Raw genomic sequence first — 22,068 nt, 5'->3', positions numbered from 1 at the left:
CTCGTGAACTGACTGGTTTGCTATACTACACAGCCAATCAGAGTTCTGTCTCTCGCCGACGGCCCGACGCCGATTCTACATGTCAAATCGGCCGAAAAAAGCCGACGAGGACCAACTTCAACCGACAGTGTGGAACACACTGAGGAAATTTAGTTGGCCGACGAAGAAAAACTGCCCGATGGCCGACCGTCGGCTTGGTGTGTTTCTGCCTAGAAGGTTTGCATTGTCTCTGTCCTTTTGATCTGGTGATCAAAGACTCTTTATCTTTTTGGTGACCATTTGGTGTTACAAATGGCTGAGTTTGTCACTTCTCCGTCTGTCAGGAAACATGGATGTCGTAAAAAGTAATCAGCATTGGTTTTCTCTGCAGACGAGCTGGAGCCCAAACCTTGATTCTGAATTAGAATTATGTTTTGAAAGAATCATCTGAGTGATTCACTTGTCTGGTTTGTCCACATTTCCTATATATATATATATATATATATATATATATATATATATATATATATATAATCAAAACCATTATTTAAAATATAAATATTTGGTAACAAATGTCTTTACTGTCACTTTTGACCAATTTATTGCATGTTAAGTAAAACAATTAATTTCTTTCAAAATACATTTTTTTTTTTTTTTACTGATCCCAAACTTTTGAACTTTTTGAACGTATTCTCACCTGGTGGCAAAAATATGAGACTTTTCAAATATACCATTTCAATATGTTTAAAACCTGCTAAAATTTTTAACTTTTTTATTTATATTGACTTTCAGATATTTTTTTAAAAGAGTATCATGTTGAAGCAGAAACTATTTAACATTTAGGGCTTTGTTTACAAGGGAACTTAAAATCTGGCTTTACTCATTCAAGTTACTATACAATTTTAATAGTTTGAAATACTTTAGTGTCCTCTCATCAGTGTTAAAAAATGTCATTGCTTGTGCTTAAAAATATGAAATTAAAAGTACAGCTTACTGACTGAAGTACAGCAGAACAGATTCAAACAAGATAGCAGAGAAGACAGAATTAGTATTTGGTGAAAATAAACTGCCAGTTTAATAACCATACAACAAAACCTGTAATGAATTATACTAAAAAAATATGATCGTAACAAAACAAACGAAAGAGGATGATAAATGCACAAACAGCTAAAGTGGAACAAAGGGAATTATCAGGAAGGACAATTAGAGTTCACAACCCCCGATCCCCAATACAGTCATTCTCATTTTCAAACATATACATTCAAACACACACACACACAGCCACTCGGTTACTCTCCATTAACGGTAGTCACTCAGTCACTTACAGTCATTCAGAGACACATAAATGACAGGGTTAGATAATCAGTACACATTAAATTCACAAACAAAATGACTGGACCTGCTATAATGTCAGCATGTCACCCTGTGACCCACCCCCCTTCCCAGCCACTGGTGTCTGTGTAGGGGGCTTCACTGAGCGTCTTCTTATGGGTGCTGATCATCATTCAGAAGGTATAGGGGAGAGGAGCTGGGAACTGAATGGAGAGGGGTGGGTGGTTTAGGGTGGAATGAGGTGAAGGGTTGGTGGAAGCCATTTGCGTATTTAAAATGGATGTGTGGGTGTTTGGAGATCAGTGTGGCTCCCCTAGTTCTCATTATCGCCTGCTTCGTCGCCCTGGTTTTCTGACGTCCAAAGCTGCAGGCATAAGAATCAATATAATGTATTAATATATAAATTAATCAATATAATGTATATTAATTTAGCTGTTGTACAGAATAAAGCACTAAAACAGACATAACTGGTGCAGAACGTATAACGGAGGACTCACAGTGAGGTTGTCCCTTAGAAGCTGCATGATCAATGTGCTGTCTTTGTAGGAGTCCTCATTTAAAGTGTCAAGCTCAGCAATAGCTTCATCAAAAGCCTGTAACAAAAGCTCTGATTTCTCATTTGGGTTGAATGAGTGAAATATACTGGCGCTTCTAATGGATATGGCTCAAACATCATTCAATAAAATTTAAAAGAGAAAATTCAAATTTATGTGATTAAGTGTATAGGGGCTGTTCACACAGGACGAGTTTTTACATCTGTGTCTTTAAAAAAATAAAACAAACTACATGTACTACACTACATGTTTTTGGCGATTGTACATTGTCTTTATGCTGCATTGAGATCCCTAAGCAATGCTCGGAGTTGAAAACAGTCCAGCTTTTGTTAAACAACTTATTCTGTGTGAACTGCCCCTTATGCTGCTAGTAATTTAATATACTAACTGTCTTGGCGAGGTGACAGGCATTCTCAGGAGAGTTGAGGATCTCGTAGTAAAAAACTGAAAAGTTGAGTGCAAGACCCAACCGTATAGGGTGCGTAGGCTGCATGTCCTTCTTGCTTATCTCAAAAGCATCCTGGTAAGCTTTCTGAGAGTTCTCAACTGTGGCTGAGAAGAACAAAAAGTTCATATTGTGTTGATCACATTCATAAAAGAAGGATAAAGAAAATGTGTGCACATCCCAAAAAAAAAAAAAAAACTTTAGGCAGGTGCTCGATTCAAATAAAGCACTTAAAAATAAACAAAAAATTGGCACACTGCCACTGTTGCTCCCAAAGATAAATTTATTAAAACAACCTAACTGAAGATTACCTAATTCATAAAAGCCAAATATACTTTATAATTCATTAATGTATTTATGTCATACATACAGACAGACAGATAGTAGACATGCCGATATACGGTAATACGCGATAATGAACATGCACTGTACTGTGGCCACTTCAAAATACCGTGACTAATTATTACGAATTATTCAGATTTTTTGAACATGGATGGGAAGCATGGCAGAACGAGTGGAGGTGCACTGAATTAAACTGACAGTAGATGGTACTTATGGAAAAGCAGAAATGCAGCCTTTACCCCGGTAACCACAGCTGTGCTACTTACTGTTTCTGAACAGTATTTAAATGTTTTAAACAGCCATTCATTTTTGTTTTCGCAATGGTTTTCATCACAGCACCAAATACTTAAATATTGACACCCTTTTTAAAAGTTGAGAATATTTACAGGGCTCGACAATAAGGACTGCCCGATGGCCCAGAGCCAGTGTGAACGATGCTCGGGACAGCTGACGGAACTGTCACTTGCCCGATCGGGCCAGTGCTGTAGGGTGTGTGTTATATATCATCTATGATATCGTAATTGTTGATTTAACAATTTAAAATTGTCTCTCACTTTACAAAAAACAAACAAAAACACACCCATTAAGTGCATGCATACACTACGTGATGTAGTCTAGTAAGACTAGTGTGCGTGCATATTTAGAGTGCATGATTTCACTGCGTGATTTAGTCTATTAAAATGCATTTAGAATGCAGAATTCAAAATAAGGGGCAAAAATTCCCCTGTATGTTTTTTATATTTATATAATTTAATATAGTTTACCAATATTACACGAAGAGCACCGTCTTTATCTAAATATAAGCATGATTACAAATCGTGATATTGATTTTATACTACATACAGTTTAATAAACAAGCAGTTTATATTAAGTGAATTACGTTTTAGACACCTAGGGCTGGTTGCATAAACTGCTACGTCTAGTCTTAAAAGTTAGTCATCAAATTTTTAGGAGCCAAGCACCGAAGGTGCGTAGACACCTATTGTATCCGTTGGCGTTCTTTTTTTTTTTAACTTTTTTTTTTTTCTTCTTCTTCTTCCGCTCTGGAAGTCTATGGCAGCCCATAGAACCGCTTGAGGGAAAGTTGTGAAATTTGGCACACAGTTAGAGGACAGTCTGACCTTTGTCCATAGCTAATTTGGAGTCTCTAACTCAATCCCTCTAGCGCCACCAGCTGTCCAAAGTTGCACTTGTGTTTATATTAATAACTTTTGAACTGTAAGGGTTAGAAACAAAAGGATAGAAACAAAATTATTTTTTCCTCTGATTCCTTGGGTCAAGACGAACCAAGACGGGTCAAGACAAATGGAATCCACCATTCATTAAATTTTTTCCGCCATTTTGAATTTTCTGAAAAACCTACTTTTTGGAACTCCCCCTAGGCTGTTACTCCGATTTTCATGAAAATTGAACCAGATCATCTTCAGACCACGCCGACAAAAAGTTATGGAATTCAAGTCGATTCCGTTTTCAAAAAACACGAAAAACACGTGAACGAATTGTACGTAGTGCTTGCAAATATAGATGTAAGGCTGTATCTCCGCAAAGCTTTATCATATTCAGACCAAACTTGGTACCTGTCATCACAAGCATGACCTGAGGCAACATGCAGCGTTTCGGCGCAGCGCCACCAACTGGTCTGGAGAAACCTATCTGGTCTACTGAAAAATGGCTATTTTTGCTTATAACTTCTGATGGGATTGTCCAAAAATCATAACTTTAGTCTTGTTAGTTTCAGGGCATCATGCCGAGTTATTTCCCATATTGGCCATTTTGAATTTTGTGCTAAAATGCTGTATTTTACGACAGCATTAGCGTATCGTTATGAAACTCGGTATGGGTCATCAGCACAATGCCCTGAAGGAGCCTGAGAAGTTTCGGACCAGCGCCACCTAGTGGAGAATTTATTTTTTCATATGCTTATAACTTTTGATCTGGTCGACTTATTTTCACGGGAGTCACATCCTTAGACTCCTGAATCCTTGCTGAGTCCAACGAGTCCAACTTGTTAATTTCTGACTTACGGTTTGTGCGGCGTGGTGATTTAGCACTTAAAAAACAATTGTGAATATCTTTGAAACCGTTAGGCCGATCGAGACGAAACCAGTGTAGGAAACATGGAACCAAATGTCAATGTCAAATGTCAAAATTTTAATAGGAAGTGGCAAAAAAAATCAAAACAAAGTTGTTCATGGGTTATTTTTTATGATCTCATACATCTAAATGTCTGTAACTCCAGAACGAAATGAGAGATTTGCACCAAATTTGACACACACATGTATGGGGTCACCCTGAGGACACAAAAAAAATTGGTGGGATTGTGCCTCTTGGTGGCGCTATAATTGAACAAAACATGAAATTTCCATTAACTACAATACAGTATTATGAAATAAAATGCTATATTATATGAATGCATTGATGTATCATTACGAAACTCAGGATGTGCCATCAGCACCATGCTCTGAAGGCTTAGATTTGAAGAACAGGTTTTGAGACAGCGCCTCCTTGTCAAATTCTATAATGAAATAAAAAAAAAAATGCTAACAGATTTATATAAATGTGGCCTATTGTAATAAGACTCGTCTTATTAGATTCCATGGGTCATGCTGAGAACATTGATGCCAATTTTGCCATAGTCTGCCAAACTTCCTGCCAGTCATTTTGATTTTCTTTAAAAACATACTTTTTCAAACTACTCCTAGACCGTTCGTCCAATTTTCACCAAAATCGTATAGTTTCAACTTCAGACCATGCTGGTAAAACGTTATGGATTTCATGTTGATAGACCGTATTCATTTACCACAGCAACAAATTAGAGGTTTGATGCCAAAATGACTCTTAAAGCTGTATCTCTGCAATGCTTTCACATATTGACACCAAACTTTGGGAGTGTCATTGTCACCTCACTCTGACCATACCTCATTAATTTAATCACAGTGCCACCTATTGGTCGAAAGTGATAAACCAGTAAATCTTTATTATTGACTGTATTTGTGATTTTTCAACTCTTTTGCATAAAATGATCTTAATAGGTATTTAATTGCTCACTGATGCACTTGGTCTGATGCTCACAGCCGTGTTCGCTGGCTGGATGTGCCTTCTTTGTGCTTGGCCCCGTAATTGTTGCTTGCAGCTATATTTTTTCTTTAAGACTGTTCATAACTTTTTTAAATCAGTTACATAAAAACTTAGATTGGTCTAATTTAATACCGAAAAGTAAGACTGATTACCCCTAACTAACTGTTAGTTGATCATACTAGTTCTGGCTATGATGGCTATGTTTATGCAGCTGGCCCCAAATCGCTTGTTTCGCCAACAAAAAATAGTTCCAAACAAAGTCCACAGAATTGTTTTGCATCTTCGAGCAACACTTCCTACATAAATCAGCTGTTTGAATGAATTATTTAATTCGCTCATTAACAGGGACATACTGCAACCTCCTGGCAGGTTTAATTTCACATTTAAAGTAACTTTTAAATTTATAAATAATTTCAAATAACACTATTTAACGTTTTATATTTTTAACATTTCAAAACATTCTTTATGCACCTGTAACTGCTCTTGACTGATTAACTTTATTAAAGTTTAATCTATAGTTCTAGTTATACATTAGATTACAATTTCTGTGCCTGAAAATCTCCTGTTTAAGCCTCCATAACCTGAAAAGCACCATTTATTTCATTAGTTTATTCTGTTGTATTTATTTGTGCCGTTACTTGTAATTTGATTATTTGTTCATATTTTATTACTTACTGTTTACTTGTCTAACAATATTTAAAATTTAAGTGAGTTAATCTAGTAGCTTTTGGTGTCATAAACTTAAGTTACATGTTAAAAACAACAACAACAAAAAAAAAACAACAGCTAGACTTATTTTATAGGCCCATTTTCTTTTCTTTTTTTACTTTATTTATTTATTTATTTATTTTTATTGTAGGGCAAGTGAAATTTTGGCAGGGCAAGTAAAATTTGAACCACTGGCCCGACCGGGCCAGTAGAAAAATCCTTAGCGTTGAGCCCTGTATTTATTTTCAAACATAAACATTTTTACATTTCAGCTTCAAGGAATTATCGTAACATGAAAATTTGATACATTCACATGCCTATAGTGACTCAATAGTGAATTTTTTGCAGATACCAAAAGTTCTCATTTAGCCGAAAAAATAAAAATAAAGTTTCTTGAATTAAATTTGGGTAAAGAACTCTTTTTGCTGTTCGGGGGTCATATTCTCAGGTAATAAATTAAACCAGTCGTATTACAGCTCTTCGACAACTGGCCACCCCTCTATATTTCAGCTGGACAAATGTTACAGACACTGATGACATGTTTCCTGTTGTAGCTTATCCATTTTGTTTCCACAAAGTAGACACTTAAACAGCCTAAACGAGGACATCTGAGAAGCGCTAATTAAACGTCACTGTATGCATGGAAAAAATCATTTGTCTTTTGCACGTTTAATGTAAAAAATTACAGCCTATGCAATGAACAACTTCTGAAACAAATAGAAAAACTTGGAATAACTGCAGAGTGCACACCCCTGAACTAAAACTTAGTTGAAACACCCTTTGATTTTATTACAGCCCTTAGTCTGTTTGGATATTGGTATATTGGCTCTAAGTGTTTTGGCTCGTGGCTTATCTTGACTTCCCCACTCTTGCAAAAACATTCCAGATCTTTTGAATTGCGAGGCCATCTTCTGTGCACGGCTCTCTTCAGGTTTTCCCCACAGATGATTCAGATGTGAGCTCTGGCTGGGCCATTTCCAAAACAATCTTTCTTTGCTGAAACAATTCTTTTTTTGAATTAAATGTGTGTTTTGGATCAGTCATGCCAAAAGATTAAAGTTCTCTTCGTTTACAGCTTTCTAGCAGATGGCAGAAGGTTCTGTGCTAAAATCGACTAGTACACGGAGCTGTGCGTGATTCCCCAGGTGAAAAAAAATAAATACTTGAATGCACTTAAAAAAAAAAAAAAAAGCTTAAATACAAGCAAGTACATTTGTAGTACATTCTAATTTTTGGTGCTAAATAAAATTGTAGAAGTTATACACTTATACTGGATTATTCAAGGCAGTTTTGGATTACCTGTTGGATTCTTGTCGGAGGACTGGTTTGCCCATTGCAGTCTCTGCACTACCAAGAAATACTTTGCCATCTGCACCCACAACATCTGACCTTTGCAATCTTTTCTGCTGCTATTTTTCTAAATAAACTGAGGTTTGCTACATTCACTATATCCTCATTTCACGTGACAGTATTATTTAAAGACACCATTAACATGCAGTTAAGTATATCACATAAAGGGAATATTAACAGTTACAATACATTTGAAAAAAAATGAATGTATAAAAATATGTGGGCAATACATTATAAATACATTTTGTATATATTTATATATTATTCTTATAAATAATTGAAAAGTGTATTTTATATGTCTGATGAGTATATTTAAAAGTGAAAGATGGGTTCAAGTGTACTATAAGTATTAACGTGTACTATAAGTATTAAAATGTTAAAAGCACATTTTAGTTCATATTCATGGTGTCTCAAAATAGCACAGTTGCAGGGTTTTCTGCAGGTTTCATCAAATCTAATTTAATGCTTTTTAATGCCAATTTTTTATTTTTTAATGCCATATATATATATATATATATATATATATATATATATATATATATATATATATATATATATATATATATATATATATATATATATATATATATATATGTCGCTAAATGTCGATAGATATGACGTCAAACGGCAATTAGAATATTCATCATGTCACTGTTGCATTTTGCCAAGTGTCAGCCCTTTAGATTTGTTTGCTTCTCTGGTGCTACCCTTTTTGCTCACATAATATATTTTAATACAGCCAAAGTCCAAATAAAATTGTTTCATCTATATATTTTTCTGGTTTTGTTGTCAGACAACATGAAATGATGATACAAGGAAACGCGGCCCATTAAGACTACATACAGGGCTCGACATTAAGCCTTGTACAAGTGAATGACAAGTAAAAGGGTTGCTTGTCTGAAAAAAAAAAAAGAGGATTTTTTTTTGTGGTGTAAATATAAATTAAAAATTTCTGAAGCAATATCCTTTCAGAATATTGCAGCTTTGACATATTTAAATCTGCATATTTGTGATAGATTTGTGACCCCCATTGAGTCATTCATTCAAACGATTCATTCCAAAGGCTGATTCATTCAAGAATGAGGTAGTTGTTTATGAATGGGTCATTGAATCTTCGACTCAACGCTGAATCATTCAATAACGAAAACAAGGCTGAGCCTGCATCTCGATGAACATTCTATCTATCCTAAATAGTATGTGACATTAGTAATATTCAATACTATTTAGGGCGGATAGGATGCACATTGAGTGTTGCTACGCTATAGTTCTGCTGTGATTTTTGTTTTCTATTTTCGCTGCTAAAATAGAACAAAAAACAGTCAATGTTCCTTCTAAAATGTAAGTGACTTAATATTAACTGTGACTCCACATTTTGAATTTTTACCACAGTATGTTACTGAGTTTCTTTTTGTGTGTGCTTCACTCATGTTTCCATTTCTCCATTTTTTTTTTTTTTTTTTTTTTAATTGACGTTTTAATCAGGTCCTTGTCCAGCCGGGCAAGAAAATTCTCTTTCACTTACCCCTTCAAAAAAATCCACTTATCCCGGACTAATTGAAAAGCGTTAGTGTCGAGCCCTGACATGTTAAACCAGCGCTAAAATCCTGATTTATAATCGAGACGTTGTCTGACAAAATCACAATACACATAAGATAAAGACATTTGCTGTGATTTTGGCTATATGTACACATAAAATGATCACTCAGGTTAGAACAAATAGTATCTATTTTATTTGTTCTCTGACAGAGCGCACATGCGCTGCTCCTCTCAGCCACTCACTGAATAGCAGATGCAGAGAGAGGTGAAAGCAAGCAAAATCTCGCGCATGTGCGGCAGTACCAGGGGGTCTCGGAAGCTAGATCTGGTTAACAAGTATATCTGTGCGCTTTCTTGGGAAAAAGTCGCAAAAGGGGTCTGAAAAGTCGCTAAGGTGGCAACACTGATGCACACTGTCCCAGCCAGCCACTGTCTCATACAGCGTTACGGCAATTTTGTACCGGAGCGGAGGCAATTACCAAACTGGTTCCACATGTGAATACCAATGTACATATTTTGCGACAGCAAAGTTATTAATTTTGAAGGCTATATTCAATATAAACTGGTAGTATTTTTTTTTTTCTTCAAAACTATCTAAAAAATGTAATGCCTGTAGCAATAAAATTTAATGCTTTTTAATGCCATTTAAAGGTGCCCTAGAACTTTAAAAAAAAAGATGTAATATAAGTCTAAGGTGTCCCCTGAATGTGTCTGTGAAGTTTCAGCTCAAAATACCCCATAGATTTTTTTTTATTCATTTTTTTAACTGCCTATTTTGGGGCATAATTAGAAATGAGCCGATTCAGGGTGTGTGGCCCTTTAATTCTCGTGCTCCACGCCCCAAGAGCTCGCGCTTGCCTTAAACAACATAAAAAAAAGTTCAAACAGCTAATATAACCCTCAAAATGGATCTTTACAAAGTGTTCGTCATGCAGCATGTCTAATCGTGTACGTACAGTGTTTATTTTGATGTTTACATTGATTCTGAATGAGTTTGAGGCTATGCTCCGTGGCTAACATCAAATGCTACACTGTTGGAGAGGTTTATAAAGAATGAAATTGTGTTTGTGCATTATACAGACTGCAAGTGACGGCTCTTGTCTCCGTGAATGCAGTAAGAAACGATGGTAACTTTAACCACATTTAACAGTACATTAACAACATGCTAACGAAACATTTAGAAAGACAATTTACAAATATCACTAAAAATACCATGTTATCATGAATCATGTCAGTTATTATTGCTCCATCTGCCATTTTTTGCTATTGTCCTTGCTTGCTTACCTAGTCTGTTGATTCAGCTGTGCACATCCAGACGTTCTGCCCTTGTCTAATGCCTTTCATAATGTTGGGAACATGGGCTGGCATATGCAAATATTGGAGGCGTACAACATTGAGATGTTGAGATTCGGAGGTCTTTTAAACAAATGAGATTTATATAAGGAGGAGGAAACAATGGAGTTTGAGACTCACCGTATGTCTTTTCCATGTACTGAACTCGTGTTATTTAACTATGCCGAGGTAAATTCAATTTTTGAATCTAGGGCACCTTTAAGGCCTTAATTTTCACAAAATCCATTTAATGACTTTTAATCTTTTTTAATGCCCTGCGAATACCCTGAGTTGAGTACACTTAGGTGTTCTTAAGATTATCTTAAGTACTAAAGAAGAAGTTTTAGTATATTAAGTACAAAATTAGTGCACGAAAATAGAGCAATATAAGTACATTATGGAAGTGTACTAAGTGTACTGAAAAAATACTGTGTATTTTAGTGCACTTTTTTTCACCTGGGTCCCTGCATTTACTAAAGCCCCAGTTCCAGCTGAAGAAAAGTAGCCCTTGCCTCACTGTGGGTATGGTGTTCTTTTGCTGAAGTGCTGTGTCGTTTTTGCGGCAAATATACTTTTTACAATTTTGGCCAAAAAGTTAAATTTTTGTATCGTCAGACCATAGCACATTTTTTATGTTCTAGGATCGTTTACATCAGAGTGCACATGCCTCTTTGAAGCAGCATACACACAGTGTTGTAAATTTAAAATACTAAAATTTAAAATAATTTGTAAAAGAAATATTCTTTGCCCACTAGTGTTGTCAAAAATATCAATATTTCGCTCACACCAAAAGCGTGTGCACCACTTAAATATATATGTGCCGCAGATAAAGCCGCCTCTCAAACAGCTTGCAAAACACCAAATTGAGTTTCTCTATTGTGCTTAAACGGTCAAATACACACAAAATTATGTCAAAAATGTCTTGGCAAGTATTCAGCGAAACAGTCAGTTTTGGAAAGTAAATGGTATATTTTGTATACAGTATACTGAAGGGGTGCAACGGTTCTCTGTAAATCGAACCGTACTGTTCTCCACTTACGGTTCGGCATGCACTTGGATGGATGTGCGCATGTGCGATCTGTCAATGGATGCGCATTCTGGCTTCTAAAAATGTTACAACAACAATAATCAGAAAGCGTGGACAAAACAGTCACTCTTTGTAAACTTTGTTCAATGCGAGTGCCGTATACTCTAATGTCCAGTCATTTACGCCGTCATCACTCTGGTATTGATAGCGCACGTGCGCAGGTGAGACCTGAACAGCACACATTGCTATCTGTGTTTAAACTAAACTCATTTAAGCCTTGCTAATTTAAACATTCAAGAGCAAGATGTGAAAGAGAACTCACGCGCACTGTGAGAAGACTTGTGTGTGCGCTCATCCGAAGCGTGCAAATACTGAGTTCTTTTTCAAGTCTTGCGCTTCAGCGGACAAATTCATACAAAAATGATGTCAACATGCCCGTCTTGGCAAATATCCTAGCAAACATAGTCGGTTATGTCTTAAGTGAATGTATAATAGTCGAGAAAGACAACACATGTGTAACAGTATATGTACAGGATCGTGCATGTCTTATAGGGAAAAAAAATTCCTGCTGCCTGTGTTTTTAATGTTAAATCAAACAACAAATGACAAAGAAATCACTCACTGCTCTTGACTGAATAGCTTTTGTAACTAAATAATGATTAATATTTATTTAATTTATACAGTGAAGATAATATGCAGTGTTATTTTATATTTGATTACATTATCCATTTTCTGTACCTGAAAACTACTGTTAGATACCTGAAAAATCTGAAAAGCACTGTTTATTTATTTTAATATTTGCTCTATTGTATTTATTTGTGGTGTTATTTGTAGTTTGATTATTTGTTCTTATTTTCTTTATTTTTATTTGACAGTAGTCCTATTTTCCCTGAACATAGCATATACCGAACTATACCGAAGCAGTGACCCTAAAACCGTAATATGAACGAACTGTGAGCATTTTGAACTGTTGCACCCTTAGTATACTGTAACAGTATACTGGATCTGTTCATAAGCTCTTAAGTGACAGCAGCCTAATATAGACCTTATTTGCCAGAGAAAAAAGTGCGCAGCCATCTTTAGAATTCTGTTTTAATTTCTATTTTTGAGGTAGCTCTGTATATTTCTATGGCATCACTGCCTAAGATTAATTTCAGAGTATTGCAATGTCTGAAGTAGATTTCATAACAAATGTCAGTAGACCGGGAAAATTTTAAAACGAGTGGTTCATTCATAAATAAGATCTTACCTTCATGCTGTGGAAATACAAACCGGAAGACAGAACACAACAAGCGCAGCGCTGAAAAGGGGCGGGCCTACATAAGGTCTATACCTGCTGCTGTCTGTCATGTTAATCAAAGAACAAAAGACAAAAAAGAAAATCACTCACTGCTCTTGGCTGAATAACTTTTGTAACTTTATTTGTAAGAATTAATCTGTCTTAAAGGTTTAGTTCACTCAAAAATGAAAATAATGTCATTTATTACTCACCTTCATGTCGTTTTACACCTGTAAGGCCTTCGTTCATCTTCGGAACACAATTTAAGTTATTTTTGATAAAATCTGATGGCTCAGTGAGGCCTCTATAGACAGCAATGCCACTGAACTTCTCAAGATCCAGAAAGGTACTCAAAACATATTTAAAACAGTTCATGTGAGTTCAGTGGTTCAATCTTAATATTATAAAAGTGAGGAAAGAACTTTTTGTGCACCAAAAAACAAAGTAACGACTTTTCAACGATATCTAGTGATGGCCGATTTCAAAACACTACTCTGAGTCTTTTGTTTCCAATCAGTGATTCGGAGCACCAAAGACATTTTGACACGCAATCTGAATCACTGATTCGAAACAAAAGATTCAAAGCAGTGTTTTGAAATCAGCCACCACTAGATGTCTTTGAAAAGTCATTATTTTGTTTTTTTAGCGCACAAAAAGTTATCTTGTCGCTTAATAATATTAAGACTGAACCACTGAGCTCACATGAACCGTTTTAAATATGTTTTGAGTACCTTTCTGGATCTTACAAAGTTCAATGGCATTGCTGTCATGTATAGAGGTCTCACTGAGCCTTCGGATTTCATCAAAAATAATTTGTGTTCCGTTTGTAGAATATGAGGGTGAGTAATAAATGACATTATTTTCATTTTTGGGTGAACTAACCCTTTAAATTTTTACAATGAAGACTATCCAGTGTTATTGTACATATGATTATTATATATTAATTTCATCATTCTAATTTCTCTAATATTTCTTACACGAGTACTACTTTTAGGCCCACCTGAAAAACTTGAAGCTGTGTTTATTTCATTTGTCTGATTATTCTATTGCATTTATTTGTGCTATTGTTTACAATTTGTTTAACTCATTTTATTACTGACTGTTTACTTGTCTTTTTTTGTAAATTTAGTTCAAAGTTTCAAATAATGCCCTGTGTTGTGTGTAAGCCATTGCAGCAAAATTACCCAATTTTTTAAAAAAAAATTATGAGATAATAATTAAAATAACCGTATGGCAGTATATATGGCAGTTTTCCCCATGGTCTCGAAAATGGTATTGAATATTGATATTTTTCATAGTATCGTATCAAAGTTATAAATTCCAGTATCGTGACAACGCTAGTTGTCAATGATAAAAATAACATGCATGTTTATTATCATGATATATCGTATTACAGAATATTGACACGTCTAATAGACAGAAGATATAGATAGGCAGAGAGAAAGACAGACAGACAGATGGATGGATGAATGGATAGCACACTGTCAAATCAACCAAGGAGAAATTTTATTGAAGAAAAAGTTAAACCAATTCTATAATGCACTTACCGTTCTTAGTTTCTCCAGATGCAACCTCAGATAAGTATCTATAGTAATCGCCTTTCATTTTCAGATAAAACACCTTGCTCTCTGCTTGAGAAGCATTGGGAATTAGGAACTTCTCCAAAAGACCCTGTCAAGACAAGTTGGGAGCATCAGGATGGCTCATATTGTGAAAAAATGGCTCTTTCTGAAGAATGGTTAAATATTATAAATTACATTTTTAACACATTAAAATGAAATTAACTTCTTTGCCAACTGAACAAAATATTTTCTATTTAAGAAAATGTGTTAAGGAATAAACATATTCAGAATCATTTGATGTCATCATAAAAGGATTAGAAGGTCAAGAGAAAGAAGTGGAGATACCAGCACATCATTGCAGATGTCCTGCAGCTCAGTCTCAATCTTTTCACGGTACTCGCGTGCCATTTGCTGCTTCTTCTCGTTTCCCTCGGTTTTCTGCTCAATGCTCGAGATGACACGCCAGGAGGAGCGGCGGGCACCTACCACATTCTTGTACGCCACGGAGAGCAGGTTGCGCTCTTCATTGGAAAGTTCCACGCCACCCTCGGTAACAGCTTTCATAGCTGCTGCCATGTCATCGTAGCGCTCAGCCTGCTCGGCGAGCTTGGCTTTCTGCACCAGGTCGCTCTTGTCCATTTTACACTGAGAATCAGATATGAGTAGGTATGAGAACTAGGGCTGCATGTTTTGAATTAAACCGAAATTGTGATTTGGCTGTGATTTTTTTATATGCAGCTTGTCGGTGAAGCACGGCTCCATGATCAGTAGGAAATGCTGCTCCTTCAGAAAGCCAGAGGGTGCTCGCACACAGAAACTCCAAATGTGCCCCGAAGAAGATAACGCACATCATTCCAGGAAATCCCTATGGGTATCATACCATCACTGTAGCTGAACAAACAGAAGATTCAGGGCTCCAGGCTGACTTTTTTTTAATGAGTACTGTAGCCCATTACTGAAAATTTTAGGAGCACAAGCATAAAATTTAAGGGCATAGCTTAAATCAACCTGCAGCACGGTTATTCACATTTTCCCCCATTTTGACTGTATTACTCACAAATGCCTTGATAATAATTAGACTTACAAAAAAATATTCAATATGCAGTTTTATTTTAAGTTTGCAAGGCTCCAGATTAACATTCGAGGGCAGCATTATCATTCATACCGTCTAAATAATTCAAGAACAAAATGATTGAAAATATATATTAGGGACTGGAAATGGCAGCCACCTACTGGTTACAATGGTAATTTAATGTCTTTTTTATTTTTAAATAAGTGTGAGTTTTCCTACATTTATTTTTAAATTAAACATTTTTATTTTTATAAATGGGGGTAATCTATGAAGGATGAACAAATAATGTTTTGGTCATCACATTAAAAATAACATTTAAATATGGTAATATTAGAGTTTTGAAGGGCTGGAAAAAGATGTAAGTACTTAAAAGCATTTTACTATTCCTGCCAAACTTCCATGGTTACATTTAGTATTACTACATTAAATCCATGGCGAAAATTGTTATGAATTCTGTGGCAAATTCAAATGTTTTCTTTACTGGATCTCCCAGCGCTGTGTAGTAACAGTGTTGCGTGATCAATATCAGCTTGTGAGTAGCTCCAGCTCTTGCTGCCACTGCACTGACATTACGTTTGCCATTTTTATGTTGGGCAACATTGTGGTGATAACAAAATTTTGCTCGCACAGGCAGGAAAAACAGTTGTAAAATGTGACTAGTTGCAGTCTGGAGCCCTAATATTGAAACGCTTTGATTGAAACACATGACTACAACAATATATGGTTTATCTGAGTTCTTCAAGCCTTCTTAGGTATTTTCATAATAATAAAATATATTGATAATGCAATGCTAATCGACAGCCTTTATCACTGAATAGAATACTATGAAATAATATGTTGTGTGCCTTATTCTGTGTAAGAAGCCACATCATCTCACAGAAGCATGTTATTTCAAATACTCATGACTGACATTATGAAGTGAGTTTGGAGTAAAAACATGTTACTAAATGTCTTTTGTTGGACAAGAGGTTCATAAATGCTTCTCATGTTTGGAAAGATGTTTGACGTGTCTTGCTTTTTCAAATGTACGTTATAAGTGACTCAAACTCGTAGTGCTGTCAGATGGAGCAGAATTTCCTACTGATCACAGAGATGTGCTTCACTGACAAGCTGCACATATCTTTTTTTTTTTTTTTTTTTTTTATAAATAGCACCCTTTGTGATTTCATATTCGCACTAAGCCAGACGGTTTATTTAAAATTTCAATTCGATTTTGATTAATTGTGCAGCCCTAATGAGAACAGTATTTTACATAAACCACTAAATTAAATGGAATTTAAGGTTCTAAAAAGCACAAGACAGAAACATGTAACACACTAAAGGCCCTTGATATATTTCAAGCAAAATCTAAGAATGAACTGCTGTGACATCATTTTGAACAAAAATCAAGCCAAAAGAAAGTTTGTTTGAAGTTTCATAACATCTTGTCATTTTGTGCACATATAAGTTGAAATATCAGGTTTATGTTGTATAAATATCTGATTATTCTCATATAGGATGCATTTTCATTGAATTAATTAACCCACAAAGTGCTTGTTTACCAGTGTTCATTCTTCAGCTTCAGTGCACGCAGCTTAGTGCTGTTATTTGAAACAGTCAATTTATTTTTAGATGTTCCTTTTTCAAAAACATTGATGCATTCACAATAATAATAATAATAATAATAACTGGCATGTTTTTTCATATTATTTTAATTAACAATATGGTTTAATTAAAATAATTTCATTATTGACCATGCAAAGGCCATTCCATTTTATAAGAAATTTACACTGGCTCACAATAGACTACTGTACTGTATATTTTCAGTTCATGCTGAAGTCCTTAGGACAAGGCTTTTAACAGTGAGCCTTTTGTTTTTGTAATCAGGCTTTCAAAAAAATTATATTTCATAATTTATCCTCTTCTCGGTCGTAACGTTCAGCCACTCAATTCACTCTGTCATGCTCAGCTGCCGTGAACTAGCAGGCTAACTACACATCCTCATTTAAAAAAGCAAATTCTTAGAGAATGTGTAATGAATCCCAATCTCATAAACAATACTGCTAACATTATACTACTATCTAACACAAAATGCAGACAGGAAGTTCGGATTTTTCACACTAATGATTCACCGCGTCTGACAGAAAGTGAGGCCTGAAGCACTTAGCAACCTGCTAAATCCATCCGCTGCCCACAAAAACGGATCAAAAGATCATTTACGCAAGGGAATGAAAACACGTTATGTAAGACACATGGGGAGTGATATAACGAACAAGGAATGTATACTTACGTTCTGGATGGCGTTTACTCTAACTTTAATCGCTAAAAAGACACAATTCGGTTCCCGTGCTCCGCCTCGCTCTTCGGTTGTTCTGGGCAGTAAATTACCTCTTCCGCTTACAGTGACACTTCCGCTTCCTGCGTGCTAACCATTCGGAGAGGGGATTCGGCCAAAGTCACTTGAAGGCAAGACAAAACTGCAACCTTAGCCTAAAAAAGCTACATTTGAAGAGGGCGTTTTTTTTTTTTTTTTTTTTTTTTTTTTAAATGGATGTCAATGGATGAGAGGCTTCATTTGAATAAACCGCTTTTGTGAGGAATATCATTTAATTAATTGGCAGCCTGTCCACTAATCTTTAACATGTTTTACACTAACACTTTTATTTTGACAAATATGTGTAGATTTTGCTATGATAAAAATGTTATTTTATAAGAGAAGGCCGAGTAATGTTGCGACAGGTAGGACTCGTGGCATTACCACCTGCAAATGTGTAGCAGTAATAGGCGTTGTTTAATAAAATTGAGTGATTGAGTTGTCTAAAGAACAGGGTTCGTACACATTTTTACCAATAAAATTCCATGACTTTTCCATGACTTTTCCATGACTTTAAGTAAAATTTCATGACCTAATGTTTCATGAAATGTCTATGTATACATGTTAAATAAGAAGAAAATCCATGTTACACCCAGCATATTTTTACTAAAATAAATGACAAGCTTTGTAGTGTACAGTAGAATATGAAATATTTATTTAAATAACGCTTGCACACAGAACGCGTCTTTGCGTCTAAAAACGTGAGACGCGGCGCTCAGGAGTGGTTTTTAAAAAAGCGCAGCATAGAACGCGAGAGTCTCGAGACGCGCCTTTGAGACGTGATGCAATAATGGAAATAATAGAAATAGGCAAACTGCTGAATTTACAGATACAAGTTTTGACATGGAAAAAAAGAAAATAAGATAATAATGAGCGCCTCCTCCATGTTGCCATTATATAAAACAGTTGTCATGCCAACTCGCAACGCTTGCCCTGCCTCCGAGTGCTTCTGATTGGTCCACTGTTTTGGAACTGACATTGATGAGCGGCGCTGCGTGTAAAAGTTGAAATTCTTTTAACTTGACATGGCGTCTTAAAAACGCGGCGCTCATGTGAGAGGCGCTGCAAAAGACGCATGCACATCCGTCAAGCGCGTGTTTACATAGAAAAACAATAGGAAAGTAGCGCATTGGAATAGAAAAACGCGTTCTGTGTGAACGGCCCCAACAAAGTTTCATAACATAGGCTACATAAAACCCTGAGAACCGCTTAGAAATGGATTAACGTAATCCATGGGAGAAAATTAACATAAATCAAGGGGAAGCAACAATGTTAAACTAAAAAATAAATAAAAGTGTCCAGCAACACTGTTCCTGCACAGTAGCCTACCTCTGCAGTTAGGGTTTCGTTTCTGGATAAAGCACTCAAAATGGTCCCTTGTTTTACAGTGGATGAGAGGGAAGCACCGCAGCTGGGAGCGGGTGTCACGTCAGTCGCACGGGTGAAAAAGCCAGCGATTGGGTTGGAAGCAGTCGAGCACGCAGCTGCATACTTTTCATCATGAAGCCATACATTTTTAAATCTGCATTTCCCTGGCATTGCTACACAATACTATTTGCTGAAACTGCGTTACCCCACGCAGAGAACGTCACGTGACGGATAGTGCGAACGTTAACTATTGTAATTTAACTAATATTATCAACTATATTCGAATGGAGATTGTGAAACAAATTTCCATGACTTTTCCAAAACTTTGTGGGTTAATTAATTTTTCCAAAACTTTTCCAGGCCTGGAAATAGCCATTTTAAAATTCCATGACTTTTCCAGGTTTTTCATGACCGTACGAACCCTGAAAGAAAGAATTGCCTACGAGGCTGAATCCAGCTTCTTATTCGCAGCTTCTTATTGACGCTATCCGGTCCACCTTAAAAGACGCGACGCTTCCGCGTTTGTAGCTTCTTATTCACGCTCAGTTTAGGGACAGTGCGGTTTTTCTGTTTTCTGCTTTTTGTGTCTATTTTCAGGATTAAAGGAAAATAAACTATTAGGAAATGCAAATAGCACTGATATATCAGCGAAAATATGCTGCAAAAATGTAAAGGCACTTAAAATATAATTATAGTATTCTTTGTTTATTGAACGTGCCATCAGCTCAACTTGAAGGACCGTGTGGTTTTTCTCTTGTTCACGCTTTTTATGCTATATTGTCTATTTTTAGAAAAAAAGAATAAACTATTCTGAAATGTAAATAACACCGAAATATCTGTGAAAATTACTGTACAATTACAAAGGTATATAAAAACAATTACATCATTCTTTTTTGCACGTCATCATTTGAATGCATTAATGAATCAATTGAATAAAAAATGTATTCATGCAAATATTACAGATTTCAATATCACAAGGTAACTAGAGACTATCAGCTCCAGCTCCAGCTTGGATCCAGCCTTTTATGAAGACTTCAGATGAAGGACTCCAGAACATCAAACATGGATGATTATACAAATGATCATGTTATCATTGCTTTGCATGCACACTACTTTTGCTTAAAAGAAGTAATATCTTAATATCTTAATAAAAGAAGTAATATCTTAATATATTTTACGTTCTGATATCATCTCATAAAAGAAGACTATTGTGTAATTAAATTACCTTTCAGGGTGCGTTAAAACTTGCACTGGGGCATTATTCCCAATGTACTTGAATGTCACCATGCACATTTTCAGACATTTTTACTGTAGCATTATTAAGTTATGGACCCATGAATTTGACAAATGTGACAATACATTTACAGGAGAAATTGCACTTTTGGCCCAGTTGGAGGCGCTATATCTCAGCTGCCTTTAAGGGTGCGTTCAAAGTTGCACTTGGGCCTTATTCGAAGTGCACTTGACTGTCACCATGCACATTTTCAGACATTTTTACTGTAGCGTTTTAAAGTTATGGACCCATGAATTTGACAAAAGTTTCATGAGAAATTGCACTTTTGGCCCAATTGGAGGCGCTATATCTCAGCTGCCTTTAAGGGTGCGTTAAAAGTTGCACTGGGGCCTTATTCCAAGTACACTTGACTGTCTCCATGCACATTTTCAGACATTTTTACTGTAGCATTTTAAAGTTATGGACCCATGAATTTGACAAATGTGACAATACAGTAACAGGACAAATTGCACTTTTGGCCCAGTTGGAGGCCTATATCTCAGCTGCCTTTAAGGGTGCGTTCAAAGTTGCACTGGGGCCTTATTCCAAGTGCACTTGACTGTCTCCATGCACATTTTCAGACATTTTTACTGTAGCATTTTAAAGTTATGGACCCATGAATTTGACAAATGTGACAATACAGTAACAGGACAAATTGCACTTTTGGCCCAGTTGGAGGCCCTATATCTCAGCTGCCTTTAAGGGTGCGTTCAAAGTTGCACTGGGGCCTTATTCGAAGTGCACTTGACTGTCACCATGCACATTTTCAGACATTTTTACTGTAGCGTTTTAAAGTTATGGACCCATGAATTTGACAAATGTGACAATACATTTACAGGAGAAATTCCACTTTTGGCCCAATTGGAGGCGCTATATCTCAGCTGTCTTTATGGGTGCGTTAAAAGTTGCTCTGGGGCCTTATTCCAAGTACACTTGACTGTGTCCATGCACATTTTCAGACATTTTTACTGTAGCATTTTAAAGTTATGGACCCATGACATTTGACAAATGTGACAATACATTTACAGGACAAATTGCACTTTTGGCCCAGTTGGAGGCCCTATATCTCAGCTGCCTTTAAGGGTGCGTTCAAAGTTGCACTGGGGCCTTATTCCAAGTGCACTTGACTGTCTCCATGCACATTTTCAGACATTTTTACTGTAGCATTTTAAAGTTATGGACCCATGAATTTGACAAATGTGACAAAAGTTTCATGAGAAATTGCACTTTTGGCCCAATTGGAGGCGCTATATCTCAGCTGCCTTTAAGGGTTTCTTTAAAGTTGCACTGGGGCCTTATTCCAAGTGCACTTGACTGTCTCCATGCACATTTTCAGACATTTTTACTGTAGCATTTTAAAGTTATGGACCCATGAATTTGACAAATGTGACAAAAGTTTCATGAGAAATTGCACTTTTGGCCCAATTGGAGGCGCTATATCTCAGCTGCCTTTAAGGGTGCTTTAAAAGTTGCACTGG

The 22,068-nt window shown here is 36.1% G+C and overlaps 1 protein-coding gene across 1 annotated transcript; it reads right to left on the bottom strand.

Moving 5' to 3' along the window:
• Positions 1–1,030: 1,030 nt before the first annotated feature.
• Positions 1,031–18,023, bottom strand: ywhabb (tyrosine 3-monooxygenase/tryptophan 5-monooxygenase activation protein, beta polypeptide b). Its single transcript, XM_048209136.1, has 6 exons — positions 17,866–18,023; positions 14,870–15,169; positions 14,510–14,633; positions 2,254–2,417; positions 1,809–1,904; positions 1,031–1,675 (listed from the first exon to the last, which is right to left on the bottom strand). Exons 2-6 carry the CDS (start codon positions 15,161–15,163, stop codon positions 1,625–1,627), a joined length of 729 nt encoding a protein of 242 aa, XP_048065093.1. The 5' UTR covers positions 15,164–15,169; positions 17,866–18,023; the 3' UTR covers positions 1,031–1,624.
• Between the last annotated feature and the right edge of the window lie 4,045 nt (positions 18,024–22,068).

The sequence above is a fragment of the Megalobrama amblycephala genome, linkage group LG12 (assembly GCF_018812025.1).
Source record: "Megalobrama amblycephala isolate DHTTF-2021 linkage group LG12, ASM1881202v1, whole genome shotgun sequence".
In the NCBI taxonomy this organism is placed as follows: Eukaryota; Metazoa; Chordata; class Actinopteri; order Cypriniformes; family Xenocyprididae; genus Megalobrama; species Megalobrama amblycephala.
Note: the sequence above shows the minus strand (reverse complement) of the source record. Positions and strands in the feature narration are given on the sequence as shown.

Excerpts from the sequence above, each read along its gene's own strand:
- ywhabb (XM_048209136.1), bottom strand. The coding sequence starts at position 15,163 with ATGGACAAGAGCGACCTGGTGCAGAAAGCCAAGCTCGCCGAGCAGGCT. Across the intron at positions 2,418-14,509 it reads ATCTGGAGAAACTAAGAACG|CCACAGTTGAGAACTCTCAG; the intron begins GTAAGTGCATTA and ends TGTTCTTCTCAG. Across the intron at positions 1,905-2,253 it reads CCTGTCACCTCGCCAAGACA|GCTTTTGATGAAGCTATTGC; the intron begins GTTAGTATATTA and ends CTTTTGTTACAG.